We start from the raw sequence: 25,166 nt of genomic DNA, 5'->3' as shown, positions 1-25,166 counted from the left end.
CTATAGAACTTTGCACAGTGTCATGCAAAATAAAAATCATTCCTACTTTGAATGGATAGTTCAGATAAGAGTAAATAATGCATTTTGTGCACTTTCACAATTCTTAACAGATCTACATGCCAGTGACATTGCTTAACAGAGAAAAAAGACAGTGATGGGTTATTTCTGTCTTTACTTCAGTCCTGGAAGCCTGCACTTACCTGAGCGGTTGTTAGGAGACATGCGCACGGGAGAGATGGAGGGCGTGCGTGATGAAGAGTATGGTCTTTGCCGATCCCTTTCTATTGTTGAAGATGAGGCTACAAAGTGATACTGTGACCATCCGTCCTGCAACATCAAACATTGTGACAGCAGTCAGCAAGTACGCCATGCAGTTCCTGGTATAAAGTACAGAGTATTTTCCTCTATTTTATTTTACTACTTATACACAAGTAGGCTATTATATCTTTCCTGCTACTGGGTGGCAAATACTCTTACTGGTGCAGGACTTGACTTGCTGACTTTACTGAAACACCAGAAGAAAAATTAAAATGCAGAAAGTTCTGTAAAGTAACGTATTTCGGAAAGATTCATATTGTGAAAACATTGAACAATATCTTAAGTTACTTGTTTAATAGTTCTTTCTTTTTCCTTGCCTCTGGTTTCACATTCTAAATGATCTGAAAATATTCAAAGTCATGAAACTGCCAGTTTTCACAAGGTTTTGCTTGAAATCATTTCTGTTTTATTAGGAAATGGAGGAAGTAGATGGTGAAGCTGCAGGATTATCAAAATTGATGTAACTATTTGGGTATCTGTAGTCTAGTAAAGTACATTAAGTGCCTATTTGTTCGCACTGAGTGAAAAAGAATCTATTCATTTTCCTCATTGCATTTCTCTCCAAGATGCACAGAAAGAAATTGTATGTCTTGTATTTAAGACTGTGGTAATAGTGATGCATTTTAAGAAAAGAAACAAAGTAATAAAAATGTTAGAAACTGCCAGTTTCAAAATAAAAAGGCAGCTTCACATTTTGTTCTTGTATACAACGTCATACCCCAAAATTATGAACTCTACATTTTAAAACGGAAAGTAAAAATAGTTTGAAAGTGTTGTGAGAGCATAAATTGTCTTTAGCTAGTGCCCTTTGTAAACCACAATATTTCAGATGTCTTGAAGTATTTACAGATTTTAACTGTCTTTATCACTGTTTAATGTTAAATCTAACTCTGTAAAACAAATTGAGTTTGCCCAGTCTAACACTCAAGATATAACCCTTCTAAAAATGCCTGCTTTCTGTTGTGCTCAGTGGAAATTGAGGCAAGCACCTGGCATGGCACTAAACAAAGTGTTGCAGTGAAATGCTGTGCTGGATAAAAAGCAAAACCGTTATATAATATTGCCAACAACAACAACAACAACAGCTGGAATTTCGATCTTGCTTACAGAAAAACAACTCTGCCCTGGGGCAGAAAAGGATATTTCCACCACAGGCTGCACCTGATAGCCTGCTCTGACGCCCACCCTCTCCCACCTCTGCCTTGGCACAAGGCATCTCTCCAGCTTTGTGCCCTCCACAGGCATCAGGCTCTCTGAGCTGCAATAGGGGATGGCTTCAATGCTTCCTTTCCACTAAACTTCTACGAAATAGAACTCAGCAAGCGTGTGACACGCTTCTCGTTTGAAAACAGCAGGAAGAAAGAAGGCACTTACATTTGATGCAGAAGGAAACGTAAGTACATTAGGAGAGACAGACTCGACACCTAACTACAGGTTCTGAATATCTGTACTCCTTACATAATGCATTTGTATAAACACGGGTATATCTCAGTCATAAGTTTAAAAGAAAAAAAATGGAGGAGTGAGATCTGGGCCATGGCTTTTGTAGTGGGGTCATTATTTTCCCTAAAATAGGTAGTGAGCATATGTCCACAGGGGTCAGGCATGTTAATGAACTGCACCTTGTATTTCATGACAGTCATGCGAGAAAATACGAGGAAGAAAACTGGTTAATCAATATAAGATAGTAAGAATTCTTGAAAAAGAAACAGCTAATCCTTAATACTACTTAAGCCAAAAATTTATAATTCTAATTTTTCATTTCCAACAAGCCACTTTTACACAAGCAGTGTCCTCCAACCTCGAGGGAAGACAAGAATGCTAACAAAAACATCTATAACCCCCTAACTACTTAATGCTGAATCAGATCGGAAATTAATATTAGAAACCTCTCAATACTTGCATATAGATTTTTAAAAAGAACCCATAGCTTATAGTTATAACTAACAGCTTACATCTAATCATCTTATCCAAGCATCAAGACTGTAAGTAAAATACCTTGTGTTATTTTTACATATCCCATTAACAGTAACTTCCATGGTATTTTTTCTACTATAAAAATGAAGCCGCAAACATGAGAAGCCCATGCCTTTATCCTGCTGAGGAAAAATGGTTCCCCTTTTCTCATTCTCTGGGGTCTGAAGTTCTTTTAAGAAAGGTGACCTCTACAATTCACTGTGTTATATTTTTCTAACCATTTATTTCTTTTAAGCAGACTTCTTTGCTGAAACAGAAAATACCAAGAGGACCAGACTCTAGATCCGATAAAAGAAGAAGGAAAAGGCTATTTATTCCTGTCTACCTGCAAAAAAAAAAAAAGGAGATACCTACCATGCTGAGGCAGTGCAACTCTGAAATGCTTCCAGTTCCATGGATCTGGATGCACGCATGGCCATGCACACTGTCCTTTTGCGCTTTTGTTTCCCACAAATAACTCCCTGACATGTGGGTCACAGCAGAGGCATAGCACTCCCTGATGCATCCTTTGATCGAGATGATCAAGAGACTGAGCCTGCGGAGTGTGCTGGAGACTTTGTACCTGTTCCAGTACCTCTGCAAAGCCTGAGCCGTTTCAGTGAGGCTCGGATTGTTTGCAAAGGGAACCATTAAGAAATTCAGGAAAAACTATTTACAGGGAAGTCAGCCTCTGTTGAAAGGAGGTGTACAAAGCCCCTGTTACAGTCTTCTATCTTTTCCAGATAAATCTTTTTTCAAATTATCCATTAAGAGATGAATGCTTAGTAACACTATGAATTATGAATTATTAAAGCCAGAGTGCAAGTTTGGATTTTCTAGATCCTGTCCACATTAGAAACTGGAATTGTACAAGCTGTGACAACTACAAACAAGTTAGAAAATGAATATAGGAGGCATGACTGTGCTCCATGAATGGACATAAACTTCTACAAACTTACAGTGTGAACTTAGTATGTGAGTGCCTTAAATACTTTCTTTTTATTTTAAATCAGAAAAAAAAAAAGTGACCCGAACCTTCCCCTAAGCCCCAATTTCCTCCCATTCCCTACTCCCTCCTCTCTCTGTATTGTTTACATTAATATCTAGACCCACTATTCCAATGGGAAGTGGATGAAATCCCTGTAATATGCATGGTCCACAAAAACTCCAGAGGAACTGTGTTTGGCACCAGTTCTGTTTTGTGGAGTATCAACACATACTTTGTCAGCGTTGCTTCCTCACCAAGAGCATTGCAAGGTATCTCACCATTAGGGAATGAAATCCAGCTACAGCTAGGATGCTGGCAATGGCGTTCTTCTCTGTGGCAGACTTTTTGCCCCTCTTCGCCCTGCAAATGTTAACTTTTCTCTTAGCTGAGGGTAGTGCCTGTTGTAAAGTCTTCAAATAAAATGTGCTATAAAACATTCAACTATGCAAGCACGATCAACTCAGCAAGTTGGGCCAAGAGTGAACTCTAACATGAATATTGCTGCGACTTAGCATTGCTTTTGACTAAACAAGGTATATTACTGTCACTGTATGAACAACTTCATGGTGTTTCTCAAGAGCATTTTGGCCAGCTCGCAGATGCCACAGTATTCCAAAACTTTAATAATTTTAAGTGATCTGTCTTTAGCTCTCCTCTGTTGGAAGAAAAAAGTTCCTTTCCTTGGAAAGGTAAACAGTTTGTAACAAATTCATTAAAACTATCCCCATCAACAATTCCAAAAGCTATTAGTATTAAATATTGAAACTAATTTTTAAGAGCCTAAAGGGAGTATTTTCAATTTAATGCCGAGATAAATACCACCTGACGTGATGGCTGCTTTCATTAGTTTGTTTCAGCTCTAGTGCCTGTAATGAAATTTAATTAAATTGATTTGGGTACTTAAAGGTACAGTATATAAGTGTCCTGCAGAGACAAAAGCTAACTCAACAGTGAGGTGTGTGAGGTTGCATTTCAGAAACCAATTTACTAGCCACAAACATGATCTAGGAGAGGAAGAGGGACAAAAAGACCTGACAGATTGAAAAGAAATTCAATGTAGTTCTGTTACAGAATGGATGGCATTTGTTAACTGGCACCAATTAATTAATAGGTAGCAACTGCACACTACAGGAAGGCACAGAACAACCATAGTACAAAAAATACCATCCTGTGTTCCTATCATCTCTTCCAAAATATCTTCTGTTGGGCTTTTCTCTATATTTTGGCTATAATGAATATATGCATTTTCCCTCAATTGCACTCCATTAAGTCAGATGTTAAAGGGTGTGTGTTAGAACTCGATCTGCAATGATGTGTTTCTGATCACATGCTCCTTCCAAAGCTGCAGGGATTAGATCTGGGGTGGAGGTTCGATCATTGCAGAAAACAAGTGTGATATTGTAGTCTCACTGAACACCTTTTACTGGGCTTAAGGAGTCAACAGGTCCTTGGTCTCTCTGCTCAACTCAGAGTCATTTTGAAAATAGTTTTCTTCAGGCCCATATGAAATAATTATTTTGTCAGGGTGACTAAGCTTACTGTGCCAAATACCTATTATTACCTAGGTATTTTATCTTATGAAAATATAATTTGGGTTTTCTCCATTATTATTTTTCATGTTTAAAACGTAGGAGTAGTTTTCTATTCTGTTTGAAATTTCCATATTGTGCTCAAATTTTTTGTGTGAACACAATTTCCAATTGTGTTCAATTGTGTTCAATTTCCAATTGTGTTCAAATTTCCATAGCTCTGCGGTAGCAGAGTCCTTGACTTCAGGTGATGACCTCCCGAGGTGGGTGATATCATACACGCTATTTCTCTCGTTTGTAGTAGAGTAACACCAAGAGGACTGAATTAAATTAAACCCTGATTGGAAGTGACACCACAGTGACACAACAGGGAAAGAGCTCCTGCCTGAAGAATTCACAGACCAAGGGAGGTGAGAGGGGGTAAGACAAAATGGTGTGGCTAAGGGAAAAAACATGGTACAGCTGGGGACAGATATGGCCAGCCTGGATGACCTTGTGGCATCTGCTCAGAAAGAAATCCCACATCAGCTCATATGTGAACTGCCATGCAGAAAAAACAAAAGAAGCCCTACCCTCTGGTGGATTATGCTGATCGGCTGATAAGCTAACACTGACTTGAAAGTAACCAGTGGTATAGAATAACTTCTGTGGCCGCATACAGAGAAATATCTTTCCATTCTCAAGAGAATTTTCTGCCCTGAGTGACTCCTGGTCACTGAGGTCCTAACATCCTTGGCAGGAAGAAAAAGCAACTCCACAAAAGCAGAAAAATCTCACTAGGGAAAAAAAAAATAAATAAAAAAATACAAAATGATGCAACAACTCTGATAATGAAACGGCTGACCTCTGAGAAACTATGGAGGATGTATCCCTCCCCCCTTTCAGTATGCAAACTCCCCACCATGCTGCTTCTTGCCTCAGGCCTGATCCTGCTCATGTTTGATTTAACAGCTCAATGACTTAGAGCATACAGGACCAGACTTGTTTTGTCCTCCTTCTTACCTGTAAGCCAGCATTTTACTGGTTCCAGTATATTAATTGTAATAATAATTGCTTGTGGTAATAAGCTGTAGAAACGTAAAATTTTATTAGGCAACCACTTGCAGGAAATAGTAACTAGACCCAACACAAGTGGGTGACAGTGCAATAAGGCAAGGTGCCTGTAAGAAAGTACATAACATTGGATGTACTTGCTTTGAAACTCATCCAGAAATTGCTGCAGGAGTTGCTGGTGTTGCCTTTTTTGCGAGCTCAGGCCTTGCTGTCAGGTTACATGAAATTTTCTGACTGGTGTGCTCCAGTTTGACACTGTCTACAGTAAAAGATAAATCTGATGTGAACTAAGTCAAGGCTCATCAGACTTGCGCAGGTTTGGGTGAGTCTTCACTGGAATGTATTGTCACGACACTAATGATGTAACATAAATTAGAACTGTACCAAATTATCTATGTACCTCAACATATGAAAGTGATGTGCATCACCTGACTGCAGTGAAAATTGGGAAATGATAACAAGGCTGGGGTGATCCACACGTGTATCTAACTAAGCTCCTGAATGGCATTTTTGACATATCATAGTTTAAATGTTCAGCAACTATCAAATTTATCATTGACTTTACAATGTGTGATGGCATTACTTTGTTCCAATACAGGGGGCATAAAGAAGAAACAACACATTTCCAGGGCTCCCCAGGAGGCTGCTCCATCCATATTGCTGCTGAGACAGCAAGTCTGGCTTCTCTCTCCCCACCCACACCATTCCAGCAGACCCAAGTCACCCGCCCTGAACACACATGAATTTTCAGCTCCCTAGCAGGGCTGCTCCGTGTGTGCCAGGGAAGCGGCTGGCAGGGAAATGTCAGCTGCTGAAGGACAGGAGAGATGGCTGTTCTCTAAAAAGGGCCCTGCCTTTGTATTTGAAGTGTGTTTACTTTGAAAGAGGGATTTCAACAGAATTAAAACCTCGATGCTGGGAACACTTCTGAAAAAAAACAAACAGAACAACTAGTTCTAGATAGACCATGTATGTTAAAAAATAAAGGCACTCTTCAATTTTTGGGTTTAAATTTTCAATGCCAATTCCTAATATCAGTACACAATTCTTGAGAAGATTGTCCTTTCCACAGTTACTTTTTTTTTTTTCTTTTTTCTTTTTTTTCCCAGGGAAAGCTCCAAAACAGCAGGGAGTTCCTGGCCATTGATCTTCTTCATGATGTATTCTGAATTAATCTATTTCTCTGATTTTTTTTTTTTTTTTTAATGCCATCAACTAAGTTACAAACACTTATAAAGAGAAAATTGACATTTTTACCCCCAGGGTTTCATCTTTTACTTCCAAAGTGGGAACTCAAGATATCTTGTTGAACAGAGGGGTAGGGATTGTGCCTGGAAGATAATGGCATTGTCCCAGTTTACACACTAGTTGTGTGTGTCTGAGTTAAATCCTTCAATCTGATTCCGCATTAAGTCTGCAGGTAGAAATCTGGAGTAATTTCTCTAACTTCAAAAGACATAGGAATGCTGACTCTGGTTCTCCTGTTTCCCCTCCTCTCCCAAATAGTCATGAGCCAGGCCCTCAAAATCCAGATACATGAAATGAAGACAAGGATCGTCCAAGCTCACATTAATTTGAGGGTACAGAGAAACTTCTTTCAATTTCTTACAAAGTTGTAAGAGGAATATCTCTATATGGCAGCCATGAGGCTAAAAAGAGTTCCCAGCCAGCCAATCATTTACCACAATAGAACTGCCTGGAACTGAATGAGGATTATTAAGTTTTCTGTAGGGTCTTTAAAGTGCCGTTTTCTCAATCAGCAGTTAGACTCCTTTGCTACACGAGACACAAACCCCCCAGATGCCACCTCAGCGGCCCTGTGAGCAGAGCCATTTTTCTCCAATTGTCAGCCTTCCACACCAAACTCATCTACAATACTTTCTCTCCCTGGTTTTCACTTGTCATCGCAAAGCCTGAGGTACTTTTGAGAGCACCACCCATTTCTTCTTTCAAAGTACCTCAGATAGCCTTATCCAGTTTGTTTTTTCCCAAAATGTTTTTTGGTAGCATTATCATCTTCTAATCGCATCTCCTACCGTAATGTTAGATCTCATCCCTTGATTTTAGCAGTGGAGAGACAAACAATAAGGGAGAGATATGTTAATTGCTTGCCAAATCTAGCCAAGTGAAAAACAGCTAGATAACCATCCCTGGTAGTTTTATGCAGCGCAGCTCGGGGGGGTGGGGGTGGGGGTGGGGGGGGTGTTCAGGAAGTCGCTGAGGCATTGCTTTACCTATCCATAATTAATTATTGATTTCCTGTTGTGTGAGTTGCAAAGATGACAAGACCTAATCTGATGAATAAAATAGCTGTAAGAAAAGGGAATTGTACGTGAGGCAAAGCATCAAGGACAAGATTTCAGATATAGCAGAGTTCATTATTCATTTTGCTGAGGTTATATGCAGCCAAATAATAAACCTTTCAAAACACTGCAGTAAAATGAAATAAATTCATTTTTTTCAAAGTATCGCTTTGCCTCTTATACAGAAATAAAATTATTCAAATCTATTTCACAGGAAATGATGCAGCGTCTGGCCCTTCAGCTAGAACTTCTGCTCCTTTTCTATTTTGCCCTGCATTGGGTATGTAAGCTACAACTTAAATTATAAAAATCACAAAGAACTGGTTTTGCTTCTATTTTGTATGAACAAATAAAACTTTGTCCAAGAAAGTGTTTACAATAATTTTTGACTTGTTACTTTAATCCCAGTAATGTTAAACTCTCTTAACATGTTTTTGCCCTATAAATGCAATCTCTGGCTCTTGCCAGGACAATCCAACCAAAAAAACATCCAACACACCTTACTTATTTTGTATGTATCAAATCATAGATCAACAAAATACAACTTTCCTGTTACACCTGTGAACACAAACCATGATAAAATCATTATCAGAACAAAATTTGCACAGCTGATTCTTATGAAAGTGGTAGGATTACCTACAATGATTGTGACCAAGACCCTTAGGGTTTTGTGCCTCCTAAGGAGCAGCACTGGGGATCACTTTGTTCAACTGTGTAGCTGTCTTACAAACAAGGAATCTGTGCCCCTTCTAAAAAAAATCACTAGACAAACCCCCTGTTGTCCTTGGTTTCCATTCAAAAGATCTTTCAAAAATACACTTAAATTAGAGAGTTAGAGACCTGAGTGATTGTTATTAAGCTGCCTCAGTTTTAAGGACATTCATCTTCAAACATGCAGTTAACAAACATACACAGACATTAAGAAAGAGAAACACACATTCTTTTTTACTGAAATACGAGTTTTCAGTTCAGTAAATAAGACCTTTAGTACTGTTACATCAAACCAGAATATACTATTGCACCAAAGCCTGTAGCTCTTTGGAGGAAACACAACTTTATAAGCACTTTGTAAAACTGCAAGTAATAAAAACCATTTAGAAACTGTCAGTGAGACTTTTCATTTCTCCTTCTTGTGGGGGGAAGAAGAAGCTACAGCTCTTTTATCAAGATGAACTATATCATCTACTAAATGAAGCAAAACAGCTCAGAACAAAGCACGGGTACTTTGAAAAGAGACTCCTTTCAAAATACAAGGGTTCTTTCTCAGAGACTGAAATGGCAGACATGTTTAGGCCATTTTGGTATTCTGTTAGCCATTTTAGGAAGATAAGAGGAAACAAATAGGAAGGACTTCCAGCTATTTTTTCACCACACATTATTAGGTCAGGTGGAAAATAAGAGAACTGAGAATAGGATATTGACCTACCAGCTTAGTATTTCATCAAACTCTGAGCTTAATATTTCATCAGACTCTGATTGAATTTACATGTTCTAACCACATTAAACAAACACTTTTAATCCCTTACTGAACCCATAAGAACTAGGATTTTGACAGCATCACACAGGAGCACCAGCAAAAGGTGACCAATGCTATGTGTCATACCGTCACAGATTGACTGTTTACCTATGAAAAGAAAATACGCTTTGAGAACCATAATAATGAATGCAATTTAATTTCCATCCCCTCTCTTGTGCTTGCATATTCCATTATTAGGAAAAGCTCTGCTGATTTGATTCCTTTGCAAAACTATAAGCAGCCCTCTGATGTATTGGTTCAAGTTTGATGGGAAAAACTGAATTTATTGCCCATAACTGCATGCATGTGCTTTTATCAGTGTCTGAACCTAGATACGCAAAATTGACTAAATTAAGTAAATTATGGATGATATCTAACTGTGAAAGGTAGAAGTGTTCCTTCAGTGAATTTTTGGGATAAAGATTGACATGAATAAAAATGGTTTGCTCTAGCATATGTCATTACAAGACAACGTTTTTTATCTACAGATGAAGGACTTTCCAGTATTGAACATCTGAACTGAGCTAAGTTTTGTTTGCCACTAACTGGTGTTATTTAAATATATATTTAAAATTTGAATGCATTATTTAAGTGGAGTGGGAATGTTCCCAGTCCAAAAGGATATGCATATAATTTTCTTGCTTTGTATTCAAGTACTAAAACCTAGTCTTATTCTGAGAAACTGTGCTTTTGAGGGGAAAAATTCTGTAGATGTGACCTTCCACTTCTGCATACCTCTTCAGACCCTCTTACCCTAAGGATATTTAAGAAACTTCAGTTATATAACTCCCTTCAGAAAGAAGGCTCTAAGTCAAACATACTGACTCCTGGGTTGCATTTTAAATGTTCTTTACTTCAGTGAAGTTCAAAAGGTGGAGTACCTTAGAGACAGACTTTACACAACCTTAAGTTTAATTTTCTGTCTTTAAAATGTATACTTAGTCATCTAAAAATGGAATTGGGTTTTCAAGTGAAAAATACCCGATGGTTCCTGCAGAAGTCAACTAGAGCTCACCAAGAGATACACTATCAGTGCTGAGAAAGCTTTGGCTTCACATACATGTATGGTTCAATCTAGTGAATGGTTTGGAAAAACTTTGATTCTTTCCTTATTTGTTTAGCACCTCTTGAGACCAGCAGGTTTGGGATGAGAATGGTGTCAGCTTTTACACACTTCTTACTGATAATTTAGTAGAGCCACTTCTGAATCTGCTTTTTGAATTACTGCTTGTTACAATGCTAATGTTAAAGAAAAGCGCTATCATGCCTTTAAGGCCCTCCTGGGAAAAGCCACAGTCAAGCATAGCTGCAGGTAGTTTCTAAGATCACAGCTCAAACCATCAAGGTTTATTCTTTTAGGAATTCTCAGTCTCTCTGTTCAGACATCATGCTTAAAGGCAGCCTCTTCTAAGTCCATGCTGTGTTGTGAGTACATTTTACATACACACGTTCAACAAGTACACAGATATATGCACATACAGATTTTACCAGCACATATCAGATATGTAGTCATACAGATATATGTGTATTTGCAAGGAGTGGGATAATTAAATTTGCTTTAACTGATCTTAGTAATCACATTTGATTTTTCTGAATACCATTCAGTAAAAGAGCCTGTACCAAAATAATGTAAGGACAGGCAAAGTTGGGCTTTAGCAACACAGGATGGTTTTCGTGAAAATACTATCATCAGTATTGAATCTTCAATTGAGTATAGACTCTATCTCATTGCTAGCATTTAAAAGACAGTCGTAAATTAAAATGCTTTACAAAGAAACAGATACTGAAATAAGTGAAACATGACTAAAGGAATGGTACATGATACTGCATTGTAAACAAACATTTGAAAGGAATATCACAGAGAATTTAACAAATACAAAATTATAAAAAGTAATGAAGTCTATTATACAGTAAATATGATGGAGTTCAGAAGCATAAGACATTGAAAATATCTCCCTCTAAAGACTGAAATAGAAACACAAGTTTTGATTCTCCATCATGTGCTGTCATCATCATATATGTAATAATGGTAGCATTTTGGATTCTGAAAGATTTTTTACCCTCTTTGTACAAATATAAAGGCTAGAAGTTGAATTCAGCACAGAACTAGGCTACAATATGTTTTCCTTTTGTTATTCAGCTAATGCTGAGCTTTGTCCTCCTAGTCAGAGTGCTCTTTACCTACAAGCTAGGGAACGGGGTATTTCATATATTGTCAAAGGGAACAGTAATGTTAGGCCATGCAAAATACAAAAAATTTGCAACGACAGTCAGTCCCTTCTCTTTCTAGCATTGTCTGGTATTGTTAAGAACTCCAAAGGGTGAAAGGAACTAGGAAGAATAATACTTGATATGTTGGCTAAGTCAGGAAAATCAGAACATTGTCTGCTTGACTGCATGAAGGAAATGGCAATTCTTGGCATTAAAATAAAATCAATAAAATCTGAACAATATTCAGTTTGACTTCACATCTTGCAATACTTTAACTATATAAATGCAGACTTTTTTCTAAACTGTTCTTAGAAATTTGCCAAATCATGATAAAACACCTAGGTGAAAAGACTTAGTATATATATGTTCTACTAGATGCTGAGAATCTCCCTCCTTCTCTCATTTTTTTTTCAAATTCAATAACAGTTTATATACCATTTTTCCATGAGTGGATACTTTTGCATATCCCAAAGTTTTTACTTGTATAGTTCAGCTCAGTTTATCTGAAAAAATTCCTCTCTAGACTTAATGATCTTGCTAAATTTCAGAAATCTTGTAAACTTCTGTTGTAGAGACAAACAGCGTATTGCTTAAGCAGGAAACCCGCAATGAAAAAAACACATATGCTAAAATTTTCTTGACAGTTTTGAATGACTCTTAGAAAATCACTCTCTGGGAAGGCATATGCAATCAAAAGAGGAGTTAAGTCAAATGGTAAGTTTATAAGGTGTGGTGATGCAGCCTAGTTCTAAGCATGGAGAAAAAGTAGTATCAAGCTAAAAAGAAAAACAAAATTCCAGACTAACATAACATTCCACTGAAGCATCTTTCATCTCTAAGAAAGATTGTGAAAAGATTAACAGGTAATTTTTTTGGCCTGCAGCTACTACTTCTTATTGTCTGTGAAATAGGAAATGTATCTTCACTTTAATGAAGAAATACTTCATATTTGCACATGTGTTGGAAGGGCAAACCTATCTGACATGAACACTGGAAACTAATATACAGCATAAAATGTATAATTAATAATAATTCAAAACACAAACACAATAATCAGTAATACCAATTTTTCTCTGGTTCTCAAACCAATGGCTATTTCATAATTAAGTATTTAACTGAATTGTCATTTGAAAAAAAAGCCACATTTAAAATGTTCATGTAAAAGTATTTAAAAGTAACATCTTTTTATGTAAGAAAAACTGTAATAGGAAGTATGTACTTGAAGACTATAATTTCTTATGCTATACTATTTATAAGGTCTGTATTTCCCAGAATTACTCAGATGATGCTTTTAAAATGCTTGAATATGTTAATTCCACATGAATGTTTCACATTTCCTTTATTTAATATCAATTTAGGAATTTGCTTAATTCCTGATCAACATAATAAAGGAATGTCACACACCATGATGACATGCTGGGCATTAAAAAAAATCGTATTCCTGTAACATAGAGATTAAAGGATTTACCCTAACCTTGATAGATATTTATGCCTGAGGTATTACAACGAGATCTGCTCTGATGCCTTTTCTCTTCCAGGTAAATTTAGTAGAGGAAAAATAAACTGAAAGAAATAGCATAACCACTGTGTCCTGTGTTACCAGCAAAAACATGCAAACTCCTATTTTCTCTAAATATTTTATCAGAAATAATATATGCATATATATATATAGTTTCTACATAGATTTACTTGAATGCAACACATATATAAGATATTAGTTCTTGAAGTAATGACACAGAATCACACTTCATTCAAAAAATATTGGGAGTAAAAGAAAAGGCTATACTGGGTTAAGGAAATGGAATTTCAGTATCTAACTTAAAAAAATGCCTCTACTAAAAATGCCCAGTTGTGCTAATTCTCATTGCACTTAAGGATGAAGGAACTCTCCCGTGTTCTTTATTAACAGAGAATTTGAAAAATAGCACTTTAAGAATTTCATTGGCTATTGGACACACCAATATTCCTGTAGATAAACTAGTTCACCTAGAATTCTCTTACTGAAATACCTAGCTATTGCTTTTCTCTTAAAGATGCCGCTGGACCAGAAAAGAACGCAAAGTTCTTGATAAATTTAATCTGCTATTGGAACACAGTGGTTATCAATATCTGCCTTTCTGTTTCAAAGGTTCTGACAATCAAAAAATAAGTTATATAAATGATTGGATGACTGAAAGGGAACTGAATGGACTCCACTTGTTCCGCTCTGGTATATGCTGTCCTGAGAGAAAGCAAAACTCTGCATACCTTAGACACACTGCTGAAATGAATGAGATTGCTCCTTCAGTGAAGCGAGCAGCTTTCAGTCTAGAAACTACAGAGTTCAGTACATTAAAACGTATAATTTTGAAATATATTCTCTAGTAGGTTTTTCTACTTTTGATTCAAACATTGTCTGTAGAACTCTTTTGGGTACAAATCTCAGTATGCATTAAACATAACAATTCAACACTGGTCAGCTGACAGCCAGAATACCTGGGTTGGGGAATAGATTCTGGTTTCTCGGCTCTGGGAGAGAGTATGCTGAGCGTGCCATGACCCAGAGTGGTGGGTTGGTGAAAATCCTCTGTCCTCAGCCACACTGAAGCTTGGGGCCGCCCACTGCCATAAATCAATCAATCAGTCAATCATTTATTAATCAGGTACTTGCATTTCATAGTTAATATAAAAATGGGCTCTAGACAATGCCTTCTCTCTAAAGATAATCCAGTTTTATATTACAGTGGGTGCGCGGGGGTTTACCTTAGGTCAATCCACCCTTTTTCTAAAAGGCTGATACATTCATCTGGAAAAGGCCTTCTTGATTTTATAGAAATACATTAAGTCCCACTGAAAGATCAGTACAGGAAAATACATATGCACACGAACAGTTTGAGAACACGAATAATTAGTTCCTTCAAGTCGAGCCACTTTTTTTGAGGAACTTTGATGTTCTGGATTTTAAATTTAGACCTTAATGTAGGGTTTAAGTTCTGCACAGACCTTTCCACCAGACAAATTTTGCCTAAAGACAGCATCTTTTGGGGGGATGTCTAACTGATGATAACCTTGCCAGAAGAAAATCCAAATGAAGTGTTCCAAGTCTACAAGATAGCAAGATGCAATTAATACTTTTAAAGGGTGAATAGATGTATCTTAATAAAGGACTTTAGATTTTTAAAACCCCTTACCTAGAGTTTTGAAGTTTATTACTGGCAATTTTCATGGAACATTTAGCAATAAAGGACCTTCTCACAGAGTCATCGGTTTATTATTCTGAAAGTCACATGAAAAGAGTGTCTTCTCATAGATCCGGACTGACTTAACAGCTTTTAAGGCCTCAGGCAATTCTAAATATCTTTTCCAGCCAATGACAGACAAGGCCATCTTCAGAGTGATTACTCTGACTTCATTAAATGCCTATCACAATACTCTTCCTGCTGTAAATGGCATGGTACACACTGAAGGACAACCACCTTTAACAGCCTCCTAGTTTCAAGTAATTGGATCTATTTTTTTCATATAGTAGCTGAATAAAACAAGCATTTCTATTATTCCATGCAGAACAGAAACCTATGATAATAAATGGGAAAGAAAAATTATTTCTACAAATTCTTTGTGATCTCTACTTATATGTTGGAGGACAGAGTAAATGTAAACATAATGAAAGAAAGTAAACAGATATTTTGTTGGAGCCTAAGTGGTTAGGCAAAGCAAACCAATTAAAGAAAACATATTCTTCCTGACAGCTTTTTAATATTACATGCATTTAATGCTAATTGAAGCTTGTTTTAGGCTAATAAATTTTCTTTCATGTTAAGCTCATTTAGTTTCCCTTTTTGCACAACCCTTTTGCTCAAATTTCCTCATGCAATTTAACAAGCTATCTGTGTTTATGAACAGTTGGTTATTTTCTTGAATATTGAGATAAATAGTCTACCGTCTGCAGCTAATGAAAATCTGCACTTCTACGGTCATATCTGGATTTTCCAGGGGGTCCCCACATCTTCAGCCAGGTAACTACACTAAAGACTGGAGCAAAGTCTGGTGTTCCTCACTTGGAAATAGGTGCATTTAAAGAATCACCACAGTAGCTTCTTTTGCCTTGCTTGGATGCCCAGCCGTAAGTGGTTCAGGACCTCTCTCTGGAGACTAAGCTGTGCTTACTTCTCTCGCTGACTGTACAGGCTGCCCAGATAGTTCAAGAAGAGGGGTGTCCCGTGCATCTCAAGCACAGGAACAAGCTGGGCAGCTAACCCACCTGGGTTACATTAAGTGCTGAGCCACTGATCCCCTCTCTGGCTGCGGGCTGTGTGACCGTTAAGAACTTTTGAAAACCAGATTTTAAATGTTAAGGGAGGGACCCCTGAAAACACACACAGATAAAATAAATGATCAATTAGGAAAATATTAAGTCTTGCTTGTAGAGAACAAAGTTTGAAAATGATATGACATTAAAGTCACTCTTTGGAAGAAAATATTTCATCTACTGATGAAAAACTGCAATGATCACTTCTTTGTTACTTGCTAAGCTTTAGTGGTATTTAGAAATTAATCACACTGAATCATCTAAACACTGCTTACTTGGGATTGAACCATGTTTTTCTCTACATGGGAAGTTTTCAGAGTAGATTTCTGTTTCAGCTGTTGCTCAGCAAACTAACCACTATTTCTTGAGAACTCCACCACGATGAAGCAGCTGCAAGACATCTGGCAACCCCTTCACTGCAAGACTAAATTAATTGCTTCCTCTCGTTCTGTCAAGCTCTTTTTCTGTCTTTTCAGTACTAAAAACACCTATGCTTTTTACAACTTTTTTCATATTGGACTGTGTTAGGTTAGTGCCAAATTAACTATACCAGAGAGTGATATTCTCTTTTTTTTCCCAAAGCACAAGCCTACACTGTGAACACTGCGTTCTCTCTCATAAATCTGAATGCTGACTATTTACCTTCTGTATCTTCTCCGTGCCAGCCCAGCCTAACAAGTCTATGTGTCCCATTAAAGCCAATCCACAGGTATTAACTGGAAATCTTAGAACTCTGTGATTCTGTGAACTCTGGATAGAACCTGTTGGTGTAACAGAGCTCTACAAACACAGTGCCTAAGTTATGGTGGACTTTCCAAGTAGAAACTAAGACCGCAGCTCCAGCTGTGGGAAATCTACCCATCACTCTCCTGAGACAGAAAAGCTACAGCTTCCACCTGAGCAAGCTCTTTAGAGAACAAAGAGCTCTTTGAAAAGAGAAGCCAACAGTTTAAAGAGCAGTGCAACTCCTCTTACATTACCAATTAATAAGCAGACACAATGTTCCTGATCCAGCAAATAGCTGAGCAAAAGCAACCCACACACCTTCAGTCCTTATGTTTTACAAAATCTTGGGAAGCCCAGAACACAATGGATGCTGCAGACTAGTTAAGCTTTCTCCCCGGGAAAGTTCAGTTGGCTGCAACAGTTCCAGATCTTGCTTTTGAGGCTTTACAGAAAGGTCCTAGGAAATGAATAGGGACTTCTCATTGCTTTCATTGAGTGTAGGATCAGCCCACTGCAGAGGAGTTCCTGGGTGCCAGAACTCTGAGCTCTCAACTATGGGAGCTGTGTTACTGGCAGGGTTTGTTTTGTCTGCCTGCTCTGCCTTTCTGTTCAAACACAGCATAGGAGATAGCCTAAAACTCTCTTTCCAGAAACACTTAAACCCCTTGCTTAACTTGGTTTACCAGTTTTAATATTCTGTGCCTTCTGTCTCACTGATTTTTGGAAGAGTTTTGCATTTTTCAGGGTAAAAAATCTAGAGTGTCTTCTCTAAAGATATTCTTTGTACTCTGAGCCAAATACAGTAGCACCTTGAGACAGGGCATATTGTTTGATTTGGTCAATAAAGTTAATCGAGTTGCTGCAAGTTTTGCAGTTTTTGGCTTTAAATGGCCCAGAGAAACAGGCAATTTGGTCAGACACTGAGCAGCGCAATAAAAGCTGTGCACAGAAGTATTCTTTTCAGCAATATAACTGAAGCTGGCACCCTGAAATCTGTCAATTTTGGCTATTTTGTATGCAACAGCCGAACTTGACAGCTTCCTTAGAGGCTGCTTAATTTACTTTTCACCATACAGGTATATTAATGTCATCTTGGTTGAAGCTGCTCACTGATGATGGGGTGGGGCTTGAGGTTTTCATGTTTTTACTGATGCAGAAATACAGTTGGATTAAACCTATGGACTACTACTGTATCAGCAGTTAATATATATCACCTTCTTTCCCCATTAATACAAAGGAAAATGCTCTTATTCTTTCTACCTCTCCTAATTTACTCTACTTTAAACACATAGCTCAGAAACATACCACAATTCAAACTATTTGGTTACTATTTGCTCCTCAAACAGTAAGGTAAGTGCTGTTGCTTTTTCTTACATGCAATGTGATATTTGTAACTTGCCTGTACTACAGTACTAAATTGTGGCTTTCTATGCCACCAATTTGTTGAAAGTAATTGTATAGATACTTCAATACACAGGAAGAAATTGCTGATGATTAGGCACTGGGATTTTCCTGCACTTCAAAAAGGCTGTGCAACTGCAAGATACTGCAAAGTGCTGATAATATACTGCCAGCTGTATGGTCACTCATTTTTACTAGCATAAGTATTTTAGTAGGACAAAATAAAGGTTCTCTTGACCAGCTATGCTTATATTGCATAACTAGCTGATTACTAGTAAATCCAAACTTTTGTAATTTTCCAGTTACAAAACACTATTTTCCCAGCAGTCATGAAACACAGACATCCAGCAAAACCATTGGCCTACTACAGGCAAATTTAATAAATTATTATAACTTTGTAAAGATTAGCACATCTTTTAACAAACAGAAGACTCTTGAATTAACTATCTGAACACTTCAAATACAATAAACTGTATTTATATAATACCTGACAGCATATGTAAGGACATAGTAACATATAGGAATATTGCAGAGACTGAACTTCATTTCAAGATTTTGTTAAGTCTGTAGGAATTAGTTAATATAGTGATTTTTAAATTACTTCCTGAGAATATATACAATCAGACTATCTGCTAAGAATATCCTGGAACCTACCTCAAAGGCTAGCCTGCCCTATTTTCCATACCACAAGTTTATACTCGTCGCCTCAGAAAATGTTCTAAGCATGCAAGGTATTTAGTACCCAAGCATGCCTGGTATATAAGTACATTACTTGGCAAATTCGCATTGACAGCCAACAGAATGTCCTTTAGGTAGCAGTATACTCTAAGGACATACAGCATATAGATTACCTCATGCATGGAGCAACCCCAGGATTTGCTTTTCCATCACAGCATATACATAAAGCCAGAAGGCAAAAAATGAGCCAGGCATTATACAAACCTCTAAGAGATTATGCTGCAGTAAAGTTCATCCTCTACAATGCAGCCACCTGCATGCCCAGAAGTCAGGCTATGCAGGCTTCAAGTGTGTTACTGCTTTGTCACAAGAAAAGCCTACTTTAGCGCATGTTTACTTCCACCTCTTAATGGGACAACTGAGTACCAGTCATTACTTGGAATGCCATCACATATGGTATCCCTAGGTCTGCCAAGGGTGACTGAAACTAGTGGAAGTGAACAGTGGGAGTAACTCAGTAACTGTCTCCTGTGCTCCTCAGACCGACACAAGTCAGAGCTGAGGCATGCAGACAAACAGCATTTCAAGCAGAAGATCAGCATCAGCCAGCTTGAGATTTGTTGCATAAATTTCACATACCTAAGTGATTTCCATGTGCAAAACACACACAGCATGGACTACACCTCAGTGAACTTTCCCTTGCTTACATCTCAGTCTTAGCCAGGACCTGAACTTTTCTTCCAGATGAAGCCTTAGCTCTCTTTGCTGAGATTACAAATAACAGATCAAGCGTGACACTCCATATAGTAAGAAGACTTTTAAGAACTAAGTCTGCAGGCTGATAGTTGCACTGTCAGTATAGTCACACTGTAACTATACTGTAATATACTTTAGAAATTTCAGTAAAAAGTACTTGATATGTTGTCATTTACTAAGTAGACACTCTTCTTTTTTTTAAAAAAAAAAGCTACAGGAAATTGTTTCACAGGATCATTACCAACATTGCAATTCATTTTTAAGAGGTTAGCAGACTGGTGGGAATCTTATGGTGCTCTCTATATGCTGTCCAAAAACTAAGTATATGGTGCTACTGTCTGCCAGCTGACTGGAAGTTATGAAGCCACCAAGTTTCAGTCGAGCTCCGTAAGTACCTAAGTACCACTCCGTCAGATACTCTTGTTGGCAATCTCATGAGGAAATTTGGGAGCTGAAGGGCTGGAAATCTGGTAACCTCCTCAGGACACTGTGGGGAGGCGTAACAAGGAAAGATACAGCAGGAGAGCTTGCACAGGTTTGTTCAGCGTGCAGAGGACTTCACTCTCCAGAGCTGACAGATCCAGCATTTTTTGCATGAATTCTTTAGAAAATCATATTCACAGCCTCTTTTCACCACCACACATTTTTTTAAAGGTATTTCTATGTTAAAACTAGAAATGGGGGAAAAAAATACAACTCCAAGTCTCTGGAATTTTAAACTCTAGGTTAATTTCCAGATCATATAAAAGTTTTGGTCTAAAGTCTCTCAGCCCCCAGATTCAGGTAACCACGTGAAAGATGACAAGTCTGGAAAAAAAAACCCAAGCCTTACCTTCTTGTAGAGACTTCTCAGGTCTCTGTACTGCCACATACTATTGAGGACCTGAGATGCTGCTTTCACCACTTTTGGCGAATGCCTGTTACATACATATATTAAAAAGAAAGAGAGAGAGAGAGAGAGAAAGGGTGAGAAAGAGACTGTTAAGTGCCAGACTCCATTCATCCAAATTTTCAAGTGCATTGCTACGGATTTAATCCCACAATTAAAGTTGTGTTATCAATGTACCATAAGATCTTATGTTGGCATCTTGGAGAACAATGTGTTTTTAAGCAAGGGCAACACACATTATTTCTACAGTACTAATTATTCAGTGAGGAGGAAAATGTGTGTTGATCAGCACACTGAGAACAAGGATTCATGCCGAGAGCGTAATTGGGGGAATGGGAGAGGTAGCAACATGAAAATTGTTGAGGAACCAACTGGCATTATGTATATCTAAGATGTCCTAGCTACAACTTTTGGCATAGAGAAGAATTTAGAGCCAGGGTTTCTTCCTCTATAAATGGACAAACTTAAGTCATGACAGCATGCTCAAAGCATTAAGCATCTCTCAGCAGTGGCCAGAAGAAACACTAGAGGGGTGATGAGCACCGCGGTTGAGCAGTCAAGAGCAGTCAAGATACAGAAATGCAGCTGTTTATAAAAAGTCATGACAAATTTCATGAGGATTCCCAGTTAGGACTTCCATCTTGCACACACCATGCTATTCATGAGGGCAATCTAATGTATGTCATGTTAAAAACCATGCATAACTTCACAAAAACTTTCTCTTCAAAAGGTTTTGAAAGAGGCTCTAACATACTGTTTGAATCAGTTAGAGTCATATACTACACTTGGGATATGTAATTAAAAAAAAAAAAAAAAAAAAAGATAACAACAACACTTGAGCGCACTCAGCTCAGTGAAGAACGGTCACAAAGGGGACCAGGAGGATAACATAGCCCATGCAGGGAGCAAACACTGTGTACTTAAGCTCTCATGCTGAACCAGTAGTATGTATAAAGCAGCAGAGTGCTAGAAAACCTTGCAAAGGCCAAATTCTGAAGTGAAGATTGATGGGGTTTGGGGCTGACATTGAGGAGATTCATATTTTCCTCGGAAAAGGCAAAAGGACTGCAAAACCAAAATCAAAACCTGAAAACCTGCAGCACATGTTACTGGTTTGGGCAACAAGCCTTGCTAGGGGTCAGTCTCTGGTGCACTGTGACCTCTGAGAAGGGTCAATGGTAGGCTGACAGTAAAGCTGGTAAAACAATGTTTATTTGATGGATTCCCCCCCAAGTTTCCCACCCAGAGTACAGCAATAGTTAGGTAATTGGTGAATAAATAGGAATTTGATAAACACTTTCAAGCACAATTTTTATTATTATACTCCCAGCTGTACTGGCTAGTGGGGTGCTGGTGGCATGGAGCAGCCAGGAAAATAAATGCACCAACCATACTGTGAGTACTGAGGAGGAACAGGAGCTATGTGAAGACCTGAATTTGGCCAATATGACCTTATGAACACCCGTCTGCTCATGCTGTCTCATGCTGGGAGCATGCTAAAGCCCTGGGCATGTTCCAAAGGCTAGTGGGGCTAGTGCAGCACTCCTGGCACTGGTACATTTGTGTCCTACACTGTCATCAGGATGCATGGCCAGACCAGTATCCTGCACTTGCAGGTATAGATGCTTCATCCTACATAAGACAAATTCATGCTGAAGTGTTTTACTGTATTAAATTGAGAATACCAGAATTTTCTATCTGTCCAACAACTAGCAACTCTGATTTTTAAACAATGAGTTACCTGTAAGAAAGCAAACTAAAGCAATGGTGCAAAATACCAAACATTTCTGAAAGTTGAAAAATGAATCTTTCACTTAAGATGAGCATGATTATAGCTGTGAGTTGACAGGTTTTCTTGTTCTGTAACTGTGTAACCTGTAACAGTAATAACGCAACTCAAAGTACTTTAAATGAAGGATAAATATCACAATTTTGGAGGGCATTTTAGAATTATTCAACATTACCTGGGCTAAATACTTTCAATCAACATAGATATGTCTTTCAAAGTTATGAGTGATGCTTAGAGAACTATACCTTTAGATCCTCCTAAAACTGCCAATGATACTTTGAAAATCCCAGACTCACTGGGTATTAATAATCTATACCAGATAATGAACAGGTAGACATATGTATTATTTTGAGGAGAGACACATTCAACTTAAGAGAAATGGATATGAACCTGCTTGCAATCTATACACTTGATCTGTCAAAAATAAATCAAAAATTTAAATAGATATAGTAATAAATAATGCAAATGTAAATAGATTAGCAGAGCATGGGGAGCTCCCACAACTGGAACCAAATACTTTGTTACGCTACTGCTTTTTACCGCTTACAATTAGCATGTGAGAATGTTTCAGTAATGAATTTGGTATGAAAAGAAAGAGTGACAGTAGAGGAAAAGAAATGTGATTATATTGGCAATGCTCCGATCACATAGGCGAGCATAAGTTCTCATACCAAATGTAGGGTGCATAAATCTTTCCTTCAGGTTGTGGCCTGGCTTTGTGGGGCTCTTTTAGAGCTCTGATGCTGCAGTAGGCTGTGTGATGACAGCTTCGAGCAGGTGGACTGGACTGATGGGAGGTTTTGTACACTACAGTGAAGGCTTTTTGTTTTCAAACTGCCATAGTCCCATTGCACTATACTTCTGCGGGTTGACAAATATGAGAACCAGGCTATCTGTTTTAGGCAAAAGAAGGATAAAGAGTGAAATCTTCATGGAGAGTGTGTACATAGGAAAACAGACAAGATGAAACCATAGCTGCTCTGAAAATGTCACAGTTGTGTGGAAGATTTTTTGCATGTTTTGGTGCCTCGCCAAGTAGCCTGCAGTTATCCTAATGCTCTCTCAGAAGCAAGGTGTTGACAAAATCCATGGATCTATTTTTCTACTACAGCCCACCCGACCAGCAAGCTGGTGGTGGCTGGGAAAAGGATGCTGTGAAGAGGGACAGTGACTACAGTCTTCATGCCCAGAGCAAGAGGAGCAGTAAGAGAACTACAGTGATGTCCCTTCCTTTCACAGGATCCCTCTATCTGCATGTCACCCCTTCTGCAGAGCACAGTCCGACAGCTCTGGTCCCTAATATTCAGCAGGATTTTCTGGAAGTGCTTTGAGGTAGCAGTTACTTGAGATAATTAGTCCCCCTTACACTGCACATACCTGCTGATGGTACATCAAAAATAAACCACAGCAGAGACTTTTGCTACTGTGATTGTTTCTTGTCACCCTTCACACTGGGCACATGATTTTTGATGAAACTAAAGTATTCAACTCACGATTGCACAGAGGAGGCAAACACATTAAGGACTAGTTAGAACTACTGGAGATGTTAAAAAAGGTGCAAGATGATTTGCAAAACATACTTGTCTCCTTTACTCTTAGATATGCCAACCAGTTTCTCAATGCCGCCTGCGTCTCGTAAGGCCTTGGCATTCTCCATGTTTTTAGTGATGACTTCATGCAGAGTGCAGCAAATGGCAGTAACGGTGTCATCAGACATGGCCTTGCTTGCTGAGCTGTTGCTGTTGTTAGCGCCTGGCAGTCGGTGGACCAGATCCCTCATGGCATACTTGCCTTTGTTGAAAGAAAACGAAGGGAGAATTCAGTAGATACAGTAAAAAAGGGTGACGGTACAGGGAAAACATGCAAGACTGTATTAGCACCATTTTCATCATTGCATGTAATCTAATTGGCTACTGATACTGTTTTGGAGCAAGCCACATTTTTACAATTGCATGTTCAAGCATTTCACACTTTAGGGCCTCTGTTAATATTTCCATATTACATGAGTTGGAGACTTCAGATATGGGCTACATCATGTCCTTATGAGAATGAAACAACGATAATAAAGGCTAAGAATATGGATAAAGACAACCTGAATACCATAACTTACAGAGCTTGTCAAGTCCTCATCTCCCACCACAGAACTCATCACTCAACTAATTATACATAAAGTGTGCATCAGTTCTTAAAAACACTACAGAGAATGCAAAGCCAATGGAATTGTTGTTTGAGAAGAGCCTTCTCTGAAGGGCCAGTTTCACTGCATAAGGTTAATTCTGTACTATATGCAGTGATTTAACTACGTTTATTTGTGTTCCTATGACTTTACCAGTTATTCAGTGCTGCACTGTACCAACCACAGTGCAGAGATGACACTGGTTTTCCATACATTCTTAGTTGCGTGCATGGTACTGATCAGAAGGGGTGCCTTTCTGACATATATTCCTGTCTGATATTTAGTAAGGAGCTATTTTATGTAACACTAGCTTCCAGAACATAAAATCTTCCAAAATGAAAGGAGCAATGCATTTTCAGATGGTCATGCTAAACTTAAGACACGGAAAAGAAATACTGCTGATTACTCCAACTTCTTCATGTTTAAATGAATAAAGATTATTTTCTTAAAACTGCACCTGAAAGTCATATAGTGCTTGTAAAAATGTCAGATGAGAAGCTTCTGAGAATTTATTTATATGTATGTATGAAGGTAGGGCAGGGCTGGACTGGCAGCAGAACGTTCCAGCACAGCTATACGAGGTGCCTCT

The 25,166-nt window shown here is 38.2% G+C and overlaps 1 protein-coding gene across 8 annotated transcripts in view; it reads right to left on the bottom strand.

The window, feature by feature from the left end:
• Positions 1–25,166, bottom strand: part of CTNND2 (catenin delta 2) — a 647,710-nt gene that overhangs the window by 18,294 nt on the left and 604,250 nt on the right. For 6 of the 8 annotated variants that reach the window (XR_004748506.1, XM_035318750.1, XM_035318755.1 and 3 more), the window contains 4 exons: positions 23,982–24,192; positions 20,556–20,640; positions 14,350–14,475; positions 201–327 (listed from right to left, as the gene is read on the bottom strand). Coding sequence is in view for 7 of the 8 variants with exons in the window: in XM_035318750.1 (XP_035174641.1) it covers positions 201–327; positions 14,350–14,475; positions 20,556–20,640; positions 23,982–24,192 (549 nt within the window). In the remaining variant the exon portion in view is untranslated. The remainder of the gene's footprint in view (positions 1–200; positions 328–14,349; positions 14,476–20,555; positions 20,641–23,981; positions 24,193–25,166) is intronic. The other 2 variants (XM_035318752.1, XM_035318753.1) reach the window with 1 other exon arrangement.

The sequence above is a fragment of the Oxyura jamaicensis genome, chromosome 2 (genome assembly GCF_011077185.1).
Source record: "Oxyura jamaicensis isolate SHBP4307 breed ruddy duck chromosome 2, BPBGC_Ojam_1.0, whole genome shotgun sequence".
NCBI lineage: Eukaryota > Metazoa > Chordata > Aves > Anseriformes > Anatidae > Oxyura > Oxyura jamaicensis.
This window is presented reverse-complemented; position numbering and strand designations above follow the sequence as displayed.